At 31.4% G+C, this 18,633-nt stretch overlaps 1 protein-coding gene across 1 annotated transcript; it reads left to right on the plus strand.

The window, feature by feature from the left end:
* Window positions 1–693: 693 nt before the first annotated feature.
* Window positions 694–16,652, plus strand: LOC132732089 (ADP-ribosylation factor-like protein 5B). Its single transcript, XM_060718436.1, is given in 7 exon segments — window positions 694–926; window positions 8,448–8,508; window positions 9,065–9,212; window positions 12,341–12,424; window positions 14,333–14,374; window positions 14,377–14,486; window positions 15,568–16,652. Coding segments are annotated over 7 exon segments (540 nt in total). The 5' UTR covers window positions 694–880; the 3' UTR covers window positions 15,617–16,652.
* Window positions 16,653–18,633: the final 1,981 nt, after the last annotated feature.

Below are 18,633 nucleotides of genomic sequence, written 5' to 3' on the forward strand. Positions count from 1 at the left end.
AGAGACTTTCTTACCTGTTTATAGCGACCATATCGGGCTTACTAAATAAGATTTTTTTTAAAAATCCAATTATCATCTGGTTAAACATTCAGTGCTGTCGTCCATTGTGCACGTAAGTATAGTAGGCCTAAGCCTTTCATAGATGATCATATTATAATTCATAACTAAAAGGTAATTTTGAAACTTCACCAAGACATCAAAAATGCACTGTAGGGATAATTTTAAAGTTCCAAACATATTCATATAATTGGAATGCTTTGATATATATTTTTTTTATTTTAAATTCACATAAATGGCATTTACTTGAATAGTGGCCAGTTTTGTTTTATGTAACAACCTTAAATCAGATGGAATAATATTTGATCATAAACTGATTGCAAAGGAAAATCGTTAATTAAATAATATATTCAGGAACATTACCTCTGACATAACATCGGTTGTCCAAGTATTAGTATCGGTAGCGACGGCTTATATTTGATTCAAAGCCTCGCGAGATTTCTTTTTAGGACAACGTAAAGTTTTTGATATATTATCGACTTTAATCTATAATTTAGTTTTATAGCTGTGAAAAAAATCTTAAGATTTTTAGTTTCTTCAGTGACTCAATGCAGCAAGCACGGGTTGCACGAGTCAAATATGACAAAAAACGGATTGGACGGCATTTAGTCTAGTTTTTTTTTCATACCGCGCAAGCGCAGCAAATGATTAAATAATACTTCCGATGTATCGTGTCAACAACATTTAACTGAAAATTTTGGAATTCCTTGTTTAGTCATGATCTAGTCAACCTGAAATGGGAAAATTTAGTATCGAGTAATCCAAGAGTGTTCATTTAGTTGATATTTGACTTTATAATTGTGTTCATTGAAAGAAGAATAGAATGGGTCTTTTGTTTACGAGACTGTGGAATTTGTTCACAAATGAAGGTAAGAGTGGTGTACATATATTTAGATAAGTTAACTTAATAATTAAATCTATTTACAGAGAAGCTAATATAAAAATATGTTTATGCTTTTAAAGGAAATTGTTCCTATTGAAGTTGTCAAATGATTTAGAAAAACAATGAGGTTTCGGTAATTAAAAAAGAATGTAAATGCTCAAATTAAATTAATAGTCACAATTATTTAATGAATGATATGTGAGTATATTTTCCTTAATTTATGGTTAAATAGATTACTTTATTCTGAAACTATTATTGGACAATAAAGAGTATGAACATTCAAATTCTTTCCAGAGAACAAGAGATGTAAATTCGCGAATCAGAACTAATTCATAATCTATTATTATAAATTTATTTTGATAGATCAGTTCAAATGACAGTAGAAAAAAAATTAAGGTTTTTTTTTACAAAATTTCAAAATATATGTTTAAATGCTTTTAAATCGAATACGTTTATTGTATTTGTCTAGAGGTCAGTGTTAAACTGTTAATTGATTGGTGAACCACTTTCATTTTTTTACCATTAGCAAAATTAAATATATGTAAGCAAAATGGACCATGGTTCTTTTTACATTAAATACAATATTTTTAAACATATGTATTTGTAGACTTTAATAAATAATTTTAACCTATTAGGTGGTGATGTGTGGTTTCTCTTAGTCCTCCGCTACCTCTAGTTTATGTATATTAATTACGTATTGATTAAACAAATGATCTTTTTTTCAGGAGCAACCTTTTGTCTTTATTGTAAGAGATTACCATGACAATATTATATGTCATATATAGTAAATATTTCATGCCATTGTATTTTAATTAAAAACTATTATTTGAGTTTACTAATTTCTGTTTAATATAACTTAATGAAAGTTTTCAGTAAAAAAAATGATTTCTGTTTAATATTACTTTTAAAATGAAAGTCTTTTGAAGGTGAAACTTATTTTTCCTACAAATACATGTAGGTTTATAAGACATATCAAGGCCATGAGATATTGTAAAAAGAATATTACATGATGGTGCACTGAGTCACACTGATTGTGCACTTAAATATGTTGTCACATGTCCCCTAAGGGTTGTATTTCAAGATAATATACACCTGTCATATCTTACTGGTAATGAGATTATTATTGCCTGTACACAACTAATTATGGTGTAATTAATGACCAGTTAAAGGGGGTAACTGTCTATTATTGAATAGAAATCATATTGAAATCAATGTAAATGATTCAATGTTATATCCAGGATTGGTTGTACTTCCCTGCTAGGATAGTAGATTTGTGTATGATATGATATATACATTTTAATAGTAATAATCAGGCTTGTTGGGTTTTTTTCATAGATAGTTGAAATGGTCCTTCCTTTATGATCCTTTGAGAAAAATAACAATCTTTTTTGTAAAAGGGGATGGTAAAAGAAATATTTTTTGATTGAGTTTAAGGGGAAAAGTTCTTTTTAAGATAATTACATTTTGGGAAAGAAGCCTTTTAATTCTCCCTGCTATAATAAACAAGTTACTGTGGCTGTAAAAAAATGAGGCCACTGATTCAAGTCAATAGCAGAGACATAGATAATGTTATGGAACTACGGTACATCTCTGTCAATATTGAGATAATGTTCATATTTTTCATAGTTTTACCTTCATTCTTTATTGTTAATTTAAGAATAATGTTGGAAAAAGGTCAAGGTACATTCCTGACAGTATTGTATACATAGGAACTCTGGAACAGGACCGCATATTGCGGCGCATAAATCCGAATCCGTACCGGCTTTACATATTGTTTGTCCGACCTTTGAATATCTTTTCATATTATGCGAGCGGGTGGTCTTTAATTATCTAATCTCAATTAAATATAATCTGCTAATTTAAAAATCAGTCAAATATACGGTATATTTGAAAAAAAAAAAAGGAGTGACATCCGCCATTTGCCGCAACGTTCGGCGTAAGTTACCCCCCTTGATATACTTGATTTTTGTTTTAATTTTTCTAGTAATGAATACGAGATGAGTGCCTAAAATATTTATTTATGGATCATGTTTAAATATTCCTTTTTTCAGTTGGACAAAATCAGTTGGACCATATTACTAAAGTGTCTGTTTTCTCCATTTTAACAAATCAATACACGAATGCGCCGGTTATAATGCCGCCTATACATGTCAACACGTGTACAATCAATAAACCGTTAACGTTATATCCGTACGATACCTGATAGTTGACAAAAATAACGGGAACAAAATTCTGAAAAAATAGTAATCAATTGTAGCCAAAGGGGAAAAACTCATGCCGAAAACGTTGCGGCAAATGGCGGATGTCACTCCTTGTCTTTTTTTATAATACCGTAAAATTTGACCAATTTTAAAAGAGACAGATTGGGTTCAATTGATAATATATTTTTTGAGTCCATACACTCGGATAATACTTAAAGATATTTAGATGTAGCAGAAACGTATTTAAACACCGTTACAAGATCGAAAATATACGCCGCAATCTGCGGTCCCGTTCTCGAGTTCCTATGATTGTATACACCAAAATAGCAATGTGATTTAAACCATAGAAATTTTTGTTATCAAAATGTAACTCTTTATTTTGTCACAGTTACGTTATTTATAGTGCCAGCTCAATTTTTAAGTTATTTCAAAATACATATATGTATCATGTACTGTGTAAACTTACGACTGCTCTTTGTTCTCAAAATGTTTAAAGTTCTTTGTTCAGTGTAAAGTTTTTTAAACTTCAGTGTTAAGTTCAAAGACCTTCTTTTAACAAAGGCCAAGTTGTGTCTTTCCTGAATTTGTCAGTACAGTGCACTTTTTGAATGAACTCATTTAAATAGTCAGCAATTTAGACCACAGTCAGTGATTTAAACCACAACCAGTGTTAAATAGCTTCCTACAAAACATGACCAACCTCCTTTGTTAGTTCTTGTGGTTTTCCAGGTGTAAACATTTAGTTACATAATTATAAAAAATAATTACACTGCTAGTGATTACCACTTGTCCCTGAATGTGAAATATTATATATTAATTTAAAAGTCAGTATGGAAAAGCAAGATTCTTTGTTTTTACACCCTGACCTTGAAATAGGACATTTACAATGTATATTACTATTTACCAACATCATAATTAAATTACTATATTCTTGTGGTTTACAACTTTCCTGCTTGAGTAAGCATGCTAAAATTTTTCTTTCCTCAAACTAGACCATTGTCTTTAAGTGCTTATATTTTTCTTGATTATATAATTCATATTACTAAGGTAGATAGGGTTATCTATAAATAGTGAGACCTATTTGTTTTGTCCAGAGTCTGTTCATAATCAGCGTTGCATTAAACATAGTGGCAATCTTGGTTATGTGAGAATAAATACATCTAGGCCATGTTATCACCATATAGGTCAGTTATATAATTCAATATTTATATATGTAAAGAAAATGATATTGTACATAGGGGTTATGCTGACCAAAAAATGTTATACCTTGTTAAGAAATTTGATAGGCTGAGATAGAAATATTATGATATGCATTGTATATAAGTTGTCTGACAGAAATTTATTATGGCCCATTACAATGTATGCCATTGAAAACAAATAAATGTTTCCTTCTTTAGAATACACACAAGTTTGAGTTTTTTAACTTTTAATACTAGTTTAAAAAGAGCATGTTAAAACTTAAATCACCTGATGAAAGTTACATAAACAAACGCTGAATGTGAACTTATATATATACCGGGAACTTTGTACTTTTTATCAAATATTACAACTCACACCCATCCGAGTATCACCAGATGTAAATAAAGCCATAGTCTGTGACATACTCAGTTAAGTGAAAATTATACCATCCTGGTCGTCTTTTTTTAATAAAAACAGGTGAGATTTTTAGACTTCATAGGGCTTCCGTTAAGTTCCTAAATCTGGAGGTTAGAGACTGCAAAATCTCTGATATTGGGAGTCACATTATATCAATATGATTATTGATATATATCATTATATAGGTAAAGAAAGAAAAGCATTACAATAGATGTTATCCGGATTCCGGAACTTGGCAAATGTTTGTCGGTACAAACTAACTCTTACTGTTATAGCTTCACAGTTTACCATTGGTCACAAAAGATAAGTTGTTGCACATATTTTCGAAGCTGTAACTGTAAAAGTTTGTTTGTACCCCCGGAATTATGCCTGGAAAAACCCAAAATATTCTTGATTCCGGAGTAAGTCTATTTTGGAAGTCGTAAGCCAAAATAAAGGAGATTACTCCCAAAATTACATTAATAGAAGCCCTGCTTTATCAGATTACTACAAATCTGACCCATGTATTGTTAGTTGTTTTGTAGCTACTAAAATGTTACTACTTTGACAGCTCTGGTAATATCACACATTCTTAATTATCACCTTAATATTTTTATCTCATGTTATGTCTGGAAGTCAATAATTTCCCACCTCAGTTTAACAGAATTTCCTGCATATAAATCAGAGTGGACATGAGACAATTCAGCTATATTGGCATTACTTTGAATTAGGTGTTAGTTACTTGGTTTATTAACTGTGAAAATATATGAAGCTGGTAAATTAAAATACAGTTTTGGTGTCGGGTCAGTGGCTGGAATTGAGCACTCGCAAACTAGCAAAATGCAAGACAAAATAGGAAAATGCTGTCGTACATTTAACCTTTTCTTTACACTAACAAACTTGTGCAAGTGAAGCAGTGAATGTAAATTGATATTACTTCATAACAAGAAATGAAACTTATTACACTAATGTCATCACTTAAGGCACAGTTTCATTTTTTTAAGGTACATATACTTTAAAGTGACTCATATATGACTAAAATTTAATACAATGCAGTAAGAGTGACACAGTATCAATACAATTTGATAGTGATTTCTTGCCTAAAATACATCTACCAAATATAGGTGCTTTTTACAATAAGCAAAATAGTTGAAAATTTCAAATTAAACATTGAAAATTCCCCAAAATTTAGAAGAAATTAAGGTTGATTCTAATAGAGGCATCTGCCTCATGCAAATATTAATACATATAAATGCCTTTAATGATAATTGAATGGCTTTTCAAACAACTTAACAATAATTTGATGTCCTTTAAAGTATTTATTCATTTTTATCCAAGTTTAACACTCAAATTTCTCATTTAGGAAGAAATTGGCTGTTTGAGTAATAAAATAACTGCTGAAGTAGTAAAATAAAGTAGTAGAGTGTAGTATAAAGTCATGAATTTGCATATTGCTATAAAAATGTGTCTCATATTATATTATACAATATAGTACTTAAAATGATACAAAAATTCAACGAAGAGTGGGGAAGATGTTTATTAAATTTTCCTACAGGATAAACGGACTTTAGACATTACATCAAATGGTTGTTTTAACCTATGATCACAAAATACACACATGTACTTAAGTTCAAGTCCCTGGTAAACAACATTAATTAGCCTGTTAATTGACCCTGTCTCAACTGTCATATACATGTAGACTGCCATTATAACTGGTGAGGTATATAGTGTTTAAATTATTTAACCATAATGCTGTATGATTGATTATTGTTAATGTAGAGATGTGAGTGTTTTCTGCAGTGTGACAGGAAGGTTAACATTGCTTTTATCTTATTAATAATTAGCTCTCTCACAGATGGAGACTTCAGACTTGCCTTTGTCACCAGATAAAAGAGAGCCAGTAGGGCCAATTTGCCAATTCCAGTGGTAATAAGGTGAAAATTCCGTGCATTGTCCTTGTACATCTATATATAATTTTGTTTTATGCCATGAAATCTTTTCATATGTAAATAGAATGCAAATAACAAGCTGTTTTAAGAGAGATAAATGTTTGCATATTATATACAGTGAGAATGATGTGTAAAGAATGGCATTTACACTTAATTAGGTATGCTTTAATGTCATTCATATAATGTTTTGTTTTGTTTCAAGGAAATAGTTACACTTAAACAATTCTGTGTTGTTTCAAACTACTGGTATTTCAGTAATTTTATCTTGGAAAAATGCACCTTATCACTGTTAAGCCTTCTTCAAAACAGGGTCCCAAGAGCTATTTATAACATGTCAGTGATGTTCTGTTTCTAAAAATAGAAGATCAGGAAACAAACCGTCCGCTTTACTTATTTAAATATAGAGGAGCAGACCGGTAGATTAGTATTGAGGGATTTCCTTATTGTTCATGTATTCTTTTGTCCGCAAATTTCATTTTTCACCTTTATTCTTTTGATTTTATTATTTTATGAAAACGATTTATCTAAAAATAGCATTATTATTTAACCCTAAGAAAAACTGAAGCTTTAAGCTAGTGTGATGATAGTATCATGAAGATGATAAAGAGAAAGTAAAACAGTATACATGTAGGTCAAATACCACAAAAGGTCAGACTTAAGTTCAACACAATACTTGTTGAGCCAATGTTTTATCCAAGCTACAGCAAGAGTATAAATATACATATAATGAATTGAAGCACAACAACAACAAAAAAAGTTGAGTGAGTGGTGTATGTAAGAAAAATATTAAATGATATATGTTTGAATGACTTCATTGGATAAATGGCTGAGTGGTTTAACACTTTAGCCAGCTGGTTATGACTGAATCTACCCATGCGATCCCACCAGTGCAGACCAAGATCAGCTGTGGTATTCTTGCCATCTGATCATGGTCTGAACTTTCTGCTATTCTGTCAGTACATGTATTCATCTTGACATTCTCCCTTAAATAATTATGATAAATGAGCCGCATCACAACAAAACCAACATAATGGGTTTGCGACCAGCATGGATCCAGACCAGCCTGTGCATCCACGCAGTCTGATCAGGATCCAAGCTGTTCGCTTACAAACCCTTAACAAGTAGAGAAACTGACAGCAAACAGCATGGATCCTGATCAGACTGCGCAGATGCGCAGGCTTGTCTGGATCCATGCTGGTTGCAAACCCATTATGATGGTTTTGTCATGACGTGGCTCAAATGGTTTTGTTCAGGTTGAAAGATGTCCATTTTAGATCTTTAGCTATAATTAAAGGCATGGAAAGGGTTAAGGTTGCTATAATTTAAATCATTTGACCCTCACTGCTGCTGGTTAGAGGAAGCTATTTAGCTATTTGCTGGGTTAAGTTGGTGGGTTTGTTAATTGTAGTCAGAATAGTTTGGTGTGTTAATTAAGCAGATTTTTTTGCAACTTAAGTTTAGGGTCAGAAGCAGTTTAGGGTCAGAATCTCACTTCAAAGAGGATATTTGTCCATACATCAAATTAAAGAAAATATACACTTGGTGTTCAAGTAAAGCTTGAAGGTGAATTCGGAACCATGGTTCTGGCGTTTGCTCCGAAATAATGCACATATGCATCTATGATATTGTATAAAATTTTGACCAGTGGAAACTGGAATTCTGCTATACAATGAACATGTATGAATTATAACATATTAATGTGGCCTGAAATAAAACGAGCTTGTAATATTTTAAGTATTCTTGTTACAATTTTATTACATGTATTTGTTTTGTTTCTTTCAGAACATAAAGTGATCATCGTTGGCCTAGATAATGCAGGAAAAACTACTATATTATACCAGTTGTAAGTTCTATATATTAGATTATCATCATTGTAACAAAGTACAAGTAGCACACTAATAATTTATGCCCCTACATCACTTGATTTGTGGTCATTATACTCATAAATAGTGTTTTTGTACTCTTTGCCTCCATACATGAGTCTATGTTAACAAATTTAAACAAAGTTAAAATATCTCTTGCTTGCAAGCTAAAGGTAACTGGAGCTCTTTATTTTCTTTACCTTGCTGAATTTCTATAATATCAATTTTGCTACATATATAAATCAAGCTTTGAATACAGTAGAGACTGCCTGAGCGACCCCCGGATGTCAGCAACTCTCTTGTTTCACTCCCCCCCCCCATCTCAACTTGTATTCCTATATAAATGGTCTGAATTATACCATATCCCTAATTGTCTGGTCCCCATGGACTCCCTGTTATATATGACCTTTTTCTAAAGGTTCCTTGGAAAGTAACATATCACAGTCTCTACTATTAATTATATAGCTCTTGTAATATAGTTGAAATCCGTCCTCTTTCTTGAATATTGTTCACAATTTTTACTGTTTTCTATTTCAGTTTAATGAATGAAGTTGTACATACGTCACCAACCATAGGCAGTAATGTGGAGGAAGTGGTATGGAAAAATATACACTTTTTGATGTGGGATATAGGTGGGCAGGAGTCTCTACGTTCTGCGTGGAATACATACTACACTAACGCTCAGGTAGGCAAATAACAAAATAAGACTTCCTCTCATTGAACAATGTCAGGCATCAAAAAATATTTTAGTGTCACTTGTCCTGCAAATCGAATGTACAAATCGTCCTGCATCAAGTTCTCTTAAATTCTACTCATAATTTCAAGTAGACGAGTGGTATTTTGGATCTCTGAATGTATATGGATGTTATCTAGTGGTTAAAAAGGAAATTCAGGGATTCTTTGGTAAGAAACCTTAGACATAAGTGAAATGTCAATTCGGGGATTCTTTGGTAAGAAACCTTAGACATAAGTAAAATGTCAATTCAGGGATTCTTTGGTAAGAAACCTTAGACATAAGTAAAATGTCAATTCGGGGATTCTTTGGTAAGAAACCTTAGACATAAGTAAGATGTCCCTTCAGTCAGTCCCTCTGATAACATGATGTCAAACATTTTCAGTCAAACAAAATGTCCATTCCTGTCTTGTCTATCTGATCAAATATGAACAAAACAATTCTATCAAACAAAATATATTACATTCTGAATTTGTATTTATTGACCAAGTTTGTGAGTATATGATCCTGATAGGCAAAACTAACATTTATAGCTTGGTAGGTGTAATTTTAACCACCCAAATATGTGTACGAGTTTTAAAATTCCCCTGTATGGTAGAAAATCATTTACCATAGATGACAATAGTTAGACCTTATATATATTTTACATTGTCATCATGGGGATTGTGTTTTTGATAGCATGCTCATACTTTTCTATGCTTTTGAAGTTGCAGGTTTGATTGTTTAAGTTTCATACTTATATATAATATATTTTGGATCTCCCATGAGCTGTCATAAACATATTATATAAAAATTTATTTAACATGTTCATGAAAATTGTTATAAATTTTATAGCATTTTCTTAGATGAGTTTTAATAAAAATTTTAAATTATATGAGAAAGTAATATGAGAATCTTTTAAATCATATGACTTAACGTTTTGAAATTAATAATAGTTCTAAAACCAATGAAAATAAACTTGTTTTGATGCTTTTTCAAGCGCTTTTGTAGTAAAAGTCATATATCTAGACTTACTTTGAAAAAAAAATAAAACAACAACAAAAAAAACGAAAAAAAACAAAAAACAAGGAAAATAAAAAAATTAAACTAATCGGGCACACACATAATGTCCCTCTCCCCACTGTTAAAACCTTTTTGTATTGTAAATTGAAACAAAAACCTTTCACCATCTTTATATTCCTGCAGGGAGATTATTTGCAAGTTTATCTTGTCCCAGTGTATGGTAATGCTTTGAACATGTACATCGGTGAAAGGACAAACAAGATATTCTCAGTGGAATTATGTTCATAAAGTCTTAATTTACCTCGGTCACGATTTTACAATCTTGTTTTATGGTATCGTTTGTCTCCTCCGATGACAGAATTTCTGGAGAGGATTTATGTTCACCAATTAACTTTGGCAATAGCAGTCAGTGCGCATTGTATAATATTCTGTAGTAATAGACACTTTTTTGCAAGTTTGTATATAAATTGGATGTGGCAAATTGTTTGATGTGGTTTTTATTCAAACCCACGATCCTGAGGTTGTTGATTCATACCCTGTCCTATGATCCCGAGGTTGATTTTGATTATACTTCTTAACCATAATGCATTTGCTGCCCATAATTGTTTCATGTAAGTGAATCTTACAAAATACATGTAACTCACAAGCTAGGTCTTATTTTAAGGTTCTACACTCTGCATCAGGTATGCATCTTTTATCAAGCATATCAATTAAGATATAATTTTATCATAACTAAAATACTGAAAAGTTCAAAAAAAAGTTCAAAAGGAAGTCATTTACTAAAACACAAGTGTGACCATATACACCACAAAGATGCATACCTGATGCAGAGTTTAGAACCTTATAATAAGACCTAGCTTGTGAGATACATGTAATTTGCTGTCTTGCTTGATTTGTAGATGAATTCGAGTTGAAGGTTTAAAGTTCAGGGAGTTACATACATGAGGCATTCTTTCAAATGAATATGTCACCTTAACATAAGGTCTTCAGCATACCTATTGTTATTATTGTGACAGGAATGCCCCATCAAAATGAAAGAGCAAAATATTTTAAATTTGTACATAAAAATTTTGAAGTCAGAACTTATGTGGTCCCTATGTTATACTTAACAATGTACATAGAGCAATATATATGCCATTTTGCATTACAGTTTTGTCAGACAACACAAATATAAAAGATGGCCAAATTTCATAGTCAGGTGACATGAATAGCAACATACAAAATGATAAACATTCTAACATCCTTTAGTTAATACTGTAGTTTTATGTATTGGACAATAAATTAAAACTCAAGCATTCAACAGACAAACATTTTAATTCAGAAAAAAACTTTTTTGAGTCAAGAAGAGAACTATTTTAAGAGCTCTATATTGAATTGCTTTTCAAACTTTTGATGTGTAATTTGATAACATGTTAAAGTCTGTAGTTGTAAGAAAACATGGTTGTATACATTAATTCCTGAATGTAACTGTGATATCATATTTACTCTGTATATAACATATTGTTGATAATTGTTGACAGTGCATTGACAAATTGACAAAATGGGTGGTGGCAGATATTTAGCGCCACAAAACTTGTTTGAAGGGTAGAAATATATATAAATTTATTTGTAGAGGGAATGAACTATGATTTAAATTCATTTGAAGTTGAGTATTTTTATGTATACATGTATCTATATAAATGAAGATGTATCTATATAAAAAGGGGTGTCATATATGTGTAATCATGCAACATCCCAGACCCTCCCATCAACCCTGAGGACTTGTAAGTGGAAGCAGGGGTAATTGAGCCTGGTGTTTAGCCTCACATCCAGGTCAGTCAGGTGGTTTTGTGCCGGCACCAAATTACTGGGGGATATGTTCAACTCCCAGTCATGCATTTACCATCAGAATCAAAATGCAGTATAAGGCCTTTATCAGGGATCAGAAAATCCAGATGTTCAGTGTGAAAATATATTTCATATTTCACTCAAATGAAAATATGCATGTAGCCTCTTAGTAGTTTTTTTGTAAATTAGATTTCGTGATCAAATTTTACCAGTTATACATATAGTTACTGATGACATTGTTTATATTTCAGTATATAATACTGGTGGTGGACAGTACAGATAGGGAAAGATTGTCAATTACCAAAGAAGAGTTGTGCAAAATGATGGCCAATGAGGTACGTATGTATGAAAATATAACACAGTAATCTTCCATAATCCAACATCTTACAGTTTCTTATAACAGCAGGAGGAGTATCTTATAACAGCAGGGGAGAGCATCTTATAACAGCAGGGGGAGTATTTTGTAACAGCAGGGGGTAGTAACTTATAACAGCAAGGGGAGTGTCTTTTAACAGCAGGGGGGGAGTATCTTATAACAGCAGGGGGAGTGTCTTTTAACAGCAGGGGGGAGTATCTTATAACAGCAGTGGGAGTGTCTGGTCTCAGGATTTACTGAATTGAAGTACTAGTTGAAACACAATGTTTTACTCTGACAATTTTTGACAGTACAGTATTTCTAAACAGTAGATTGTCATTTTTTAATGTGAAAGAGAATGAAGGCCTTATCCAATAGACAAGACCTACAAAGATTCTTATTTACAATGTATGTCTTAAAAATCACTGTTTGTGTAAACTATTTACCCAACATGTGTGATTTACATTGGATATAGCACATTCATGATGTCTCTAGCAGACTAAATGGTAAAATCTCTTGACAATATTTGTACTGTTTAAATTTCTCTGGAAAAAAAATATCATGAAATTGAGAGGCGTGCTAATTTACAACCTAGCATTTAACGTAAACACACCAATAACAAACAAAAAGTGAGAAGGGAAAACTTGAAGTTAAAATGTATATAGCTTGCATGTTCAATTTACTGACATAAATAAGTGATGCAGAAAGCCGATATCTGTTCATAGAATGCTCAAGTTAGAAAACTTCATGTCAATTTGTTCCCCGACTAAGATGTTATAAAACAGGAATTGGAGTTTTAATTACTTCAGCTTCAGTATAACACCTGCTTTATTCAATTAAAAACCATAATAAATTATTGACGAAAGCATTAATATGGCATGTTATGTCGTAGGCTTATGTTAGAGGCATCATTACAGGGTGTTGTTAAGAAATTTTTATTTTATCTTTTTGATTCATGACGTTGTAACAGTTATTAAGGGATATGAATATTTCATTAACTTTCATTTATGGATGCTATAATGCTACAGTAGTTTTATTTATTACGCCAGTTTTAACCTTTTTTGGTCATATCTTGGCATGTTCCACCAAACCGGCTTTCCAGCTTTTCTTGATATTTTACTGACCAGTATTTTCCAGTTCTCAGCAAGTGATTGCAGCTACTTATCCCACAATATTTCTAAGTCAGTGGAAATCATGTGAGATTAGTTGTCAGTCACTTGCAGAGAAATTGATAATTAATACTGGAAATTGGCATAAAAATTAGACTTACAAACAGCTGTAGGGTTGTAAAAAAGGATATTTTACAGTGTGTTAAAGCATTATCATAAAAGTTAATGGAATATTCATATCCATTAACTGTCATTACATCATTGATCAAAGAGAAAAATTAATGTAAAGTTTCTCATAAAAAGTCATGAAAAAAACACCATCTTTATACTATTATATTATAATTTGACTGTTTCAAGTAGAATCTTTACTTGTTGGTGTTTTTGTATGTTTCATAATTATAAATCAATATACATGTATTTTGTTAATATCAGTTGTTCTGACATTTTAATTATGGTCTATTTTAACATTCTAAACTGGTTTATTCTAGTATGAGGCAGTGCGAGAAAAATTTGTTTTGAACTACCTTGACCATTTTATCTGAAAGTTTCTTTATTTGTCTTTATGATATTTATATTTTAAAAATTTATAATGAATTCTAAAAAAAAAGTTTGGCAATACAGACGATTGATTTTGCACTCCTGAGGAAATATTGCCAAATTTTGGAAGGAAAAAAAACCTTTCTGCTTACTTCTTGATGACCTTTTATATAAATTCTGATGAGGTTATATTTATTGTACATGTATATATAAATAATTATATATCTCTGTAATTTTTTTAGGACTTGAAGAAGTCAGCTGTATTAATATTTGCCAACAAACAAGGAACATCAAAGGTTCAATGTCAGCCGCTGAGATTTCTCAACATTTAAATCTGACAACAATAAAAAGACCACCCTGGCATATACAGGCATGCTGTGCTCTAACTGGTGAAGGGTAGGTTCATATTTCTGTTTAGCCATCCATCCATCCATGTAGAAAATAGAATACATTGACATTTAAATCTGTATTATGTATGTTTAAACTTATTTTGACTCAACAGTAATTTGGCATCCTGGGGTTTGCCGAATTTTAAAAAAAACTTTGCTCTTCATTAAAATCTGAGAGTCAATTTATAAATTAAAGAATTTTTATTGCCTTGAAATTTTAAAGATTTAAACAGCAGATTTTTTTTGCCAACCAAAGAAAAAAAACTTAAAGTAATTTTTCTTAAAAACTAAATAACAAAAATTTAGAGCAGGGAACACCATGTTGTCTACAAGTGGTTCAAATACAGTGGGGTAGCCCCCCGGGGTAATTTTTCCCTTATATGATAAGTAAAATTTTAAAAAATTTCTTTTTTTAAGAAAAAATATTTTTAATGAAATTTTTGGTTTTTTTTTTTTTCAATAATTGGGCCCACAGAAGCTTATTGTTAGTAGCATTAGTAATCATTTTTTATTCCCTTAAAGGGACAAAAGCTGACCATAAATTTTATTTTGGAGGGTGATAATTTTAAAAATTTGTTTTGGCCCCTGGGGTCAAAAAATGGTTTGGTCATCCGTGGAATGATTTTTCTTTAATTGTTTGATTTTTAAAAAAAATCATCTTAGGCCAATCCCTGTTTAGATACTAAAACTAAATTTTAGTATTTAAAAGGCAAATAAAAAAAAAAGGGGTCAATAATTGCCGCCCCTACATAAATTTCTTATATTTGTGGGACCAAAAAACTTAAAAATTCGAAAAACAAATTCTGATAAAATGCCGCATTTCTAGTATGTCTTAATTTTTCAAATCCGGGGTAAAATCCCCGGGGGGTGTCATTGTTTCAACTAATTTTTGGGTAAACTGAAAAACTTTTTTAAAAATAACGTTGAGTTTTTGTTAATAAACATCTTTTAAATTTGGTGTTACCAATTTGTTAAGAAAAAGAAGGGTTTAAAAATGCCCCGCTCTTCAGGGCCATCATGGCCCTCTTGTTCATATTAATCTATGTTTGTATAAAGACAATAAGAGAAATTTTTCTTTTCTGTTTCAGATTGTATCAGGGACTGGAGTGGATCACAAATAATTTAAAGAAACGATGACCTAGAGGTCTTGTTTTATATTAGGAAATTATTATATATAAGTGTATAAATACTTGCCAGATTATAAAGGCATTCTTGTCCTGGTGGATTTTTGATAGATCTGCCACAGGAAGTGAAAGCCAAAAATTCTCCTTCAAAATTGGAGAGTATTTCAGGAAACAGGAAGTAGATACAAAGTTTTGTGTTCCTAATATGAAGGCTGGTGAATTTGATATTGACAAAAAAGTACCAGTATTTAAACAGTGTGTGATTGAAGGACAAGAAATTGAAAATCAAAGCGAAATACTGCCATAATGACAATAACAAACTATAGTTTTGTCATTTACTGAAATATTCAAATCAACTGATTCCTTTTTACCACCTTCACCTTTTATGCCATTAGTCAATGTTAATGCTTAAAGGTGATTTTGTGATTTGATTTTGACCAAGATCTGTTGGTCCTGTGATTTATTGCCTAATTTATTGAGAAAACATCACTCTAGATTGTAATGGAAAATATGAATTTGGGAAACCACTTGAATGGCATGCATGAAAAAAAGGAAATTTTGAACAAGAAGAAAAATGTGTATGATACTAAATAGAGAAACACACTAAAAATGGTTTTAATTTGAATGTTTTAGATATATTTTTAGTCAAAATAGGATTTTTATCTCATTCTCAAAGTTTATTTGGCTCAAACACTACATGATTCATCACATTACCTGAAAGCCTTTTATATGTGCATAAAGATGAAGAAATAGGTCAATAATTTCAAAAGGAAGACTAATAAGATAATGCAGATTTAATTATTTCAAAATGAAGTGTCTAAAGGAGAGAGAGAGAAAACATGTCCAATAATTTCTAAAGGAAGTGTGAAAGGATGGGGAATAAAACATGATCAATAATTTCAAAAGGAAGTGCATAAAGATCAAGAAACAGGTCCAATAATTTCAAAAGGAAGTGCATTAAGATGAATAGGTCCAATAAGTTTTAAGGGAAGTGCATAAAGATGGAAAAAAACAGGTCCAATATTGTCGAAAGGAATTGCATAAAGATGGGGAAAAAGAACAACAAGTCCAATAATTTTGTAAAGATGAAAAAAAGGATGTCTAATGATTTCAAAAGGAAGTGCATTAAGATGAAAAAAGTTCTGATAATTTTTTAAAAGAAGTGCATAAAGATGTAAAAAAGGCAGGTCCAGTTTCAACTGTGGAAAACGTATTTCAACAATAACAACAACAAGCAGCCAGGGATTAGTTTATTGGTGTAGGAATCTTTATTCATGTGCCAACATTATTCTTAGACAAAAAAAATAGTTTGAGAAGGATGGGTGCATGTTTTACCTTTTGTATATATTGACCTATTATAAGAATGAGTGGTTAGGTTTTACAGGGTTATATTTGTATATATAGCTAGATTTAGGTGATTCTATTTATAGAACAGTAGTAGATATGAGAGTCAATGAAAGTGCAGAGAGCATTGAAGTGCTGTTATGAAATTTATATGATGAAGAAAATTATACAATTGAGCCGCGTCATGACAAAACCAACATAATGGGTTTGCGACCAGCATGGATCCAGACCAGCCTGCGCATCCGCACAGTCTGATCAGGATCCATGCTGTTCGCTATCAGTTTCTTTACCTGTTATACGGTTTGTAAGCGAACAGCATGGATCCTGATCAGACTGGGCGTATGCGCAGGCTGGTCTGGATCCATGCTGGTCGCAAACCCATTATGTTGGTTTTGTGATGACAAGGCTCAATTAAGGATATTTGTTATCAACTTAAACTAAATATAATTGTTAGTAAATTAAACAAGGAAATAAGGGGATGCTGTCAGAAATATGTAGTCAATTGTTTTATTTTTATCAATTGAAATTTAATGAAGTCAACATAAATTTAGGTATCTTTTAAGGGGGCTTGATAGGCGGATTTGGTTTTTTTTTTTTTTGGCATGATGATCTTCTAGATTTGCTGTCAATTCATTTTACAATGAAGAAAAAAACAACTATTTCCAACCATTCTCATATTAGAATTAGAATAGGGGTTAATCTTTTGAATCGTTTATGAGACAGTAGTATTTACAGTTTTAAGGCAATTAACACTGCCATAACTCAGAAGAAATAAAGAACAATTTTTCCTTTCCTTTCTCATCTTTTATATACTTTCTAATTTTTCATGATAAGCTTTTGGGTTCTGTAATATTATGCAGTATCTATATTGCAAACTTTTTTTTTATCTAACATCAGGTAAGAATGATGAACAAAAAAAAAATGAAGATATCATGCATGGGCAACTGTGAAAGTTGCATGGGTGACTGTGAAAGTATAAGAGAGTGACCAGTGATGCTTAATTTGATTGAATCAATTTGAATGTGCTTGCCTTAAGTTCATTATACAGTCGATATTTGCTTATTCCAAGTAAACTTGTCTATTCAGTCATACCATATAGTGAACCTAGTCATTCTTATATTGTTATTCTTGTACACTTTATAGTTTAGGACGGTTAGCTTAGCAAGTGAAATTTTGGAAGAATGTGAAGCTTCATTAGTATAATCATTTTCCACATTATATCTGATAAACATGAAAATGTAGATCAGTTTATATTTGTGATGGAAGTATATTAGAGGTGTCGTTTATTTACTGTTTGAGTGTCATCTTTAAAAAAGACAGGCCAGCATTGCTTTGCCAGGCCAGCATTGCATGTCCATGCAGTCTGAGAATAAAGCCAGGACAGCCTTGCATGCCTGTGCAATCAGACAATACTTTAAATACAGTTACTCACTTAGTATTCTGAGACTGAAATACCTTAAATCATAAATAAAATTTTCCAAATTCAAAGTAAAGGTAAGTCCCATAAAAAATATGCTAGGTAGAGATTAAGAGTTTCACCTGTTTGAAGCTTAGCTGTTGACTGAAAATATAACTACTCTTAATATAAATATAAATTCTGTGCAAATTTTGTCAGGTTATACTGAAGCACAGACTCTACTATAACTCCAGCAAAAAATTTCAGCATTAAGAAAAAAAAACTTACTT

Source organism: Ruditapes philippinarum, unplaced genomic scaffold (assembly GCF_026571515.1).
Source record: "Ruditapes philippinarum isolate M1 unplaced genomic scaffold, ASM2657151v2 ctg7645_1_1_1_1, whole genome shotgun sequence".
Lineage (NCBI taxonomy): Eukaryota > Metazoa > Mollusca > Bivalvia > Venerida > Veneridae > Ruditapes > Ruditapes philippinarum.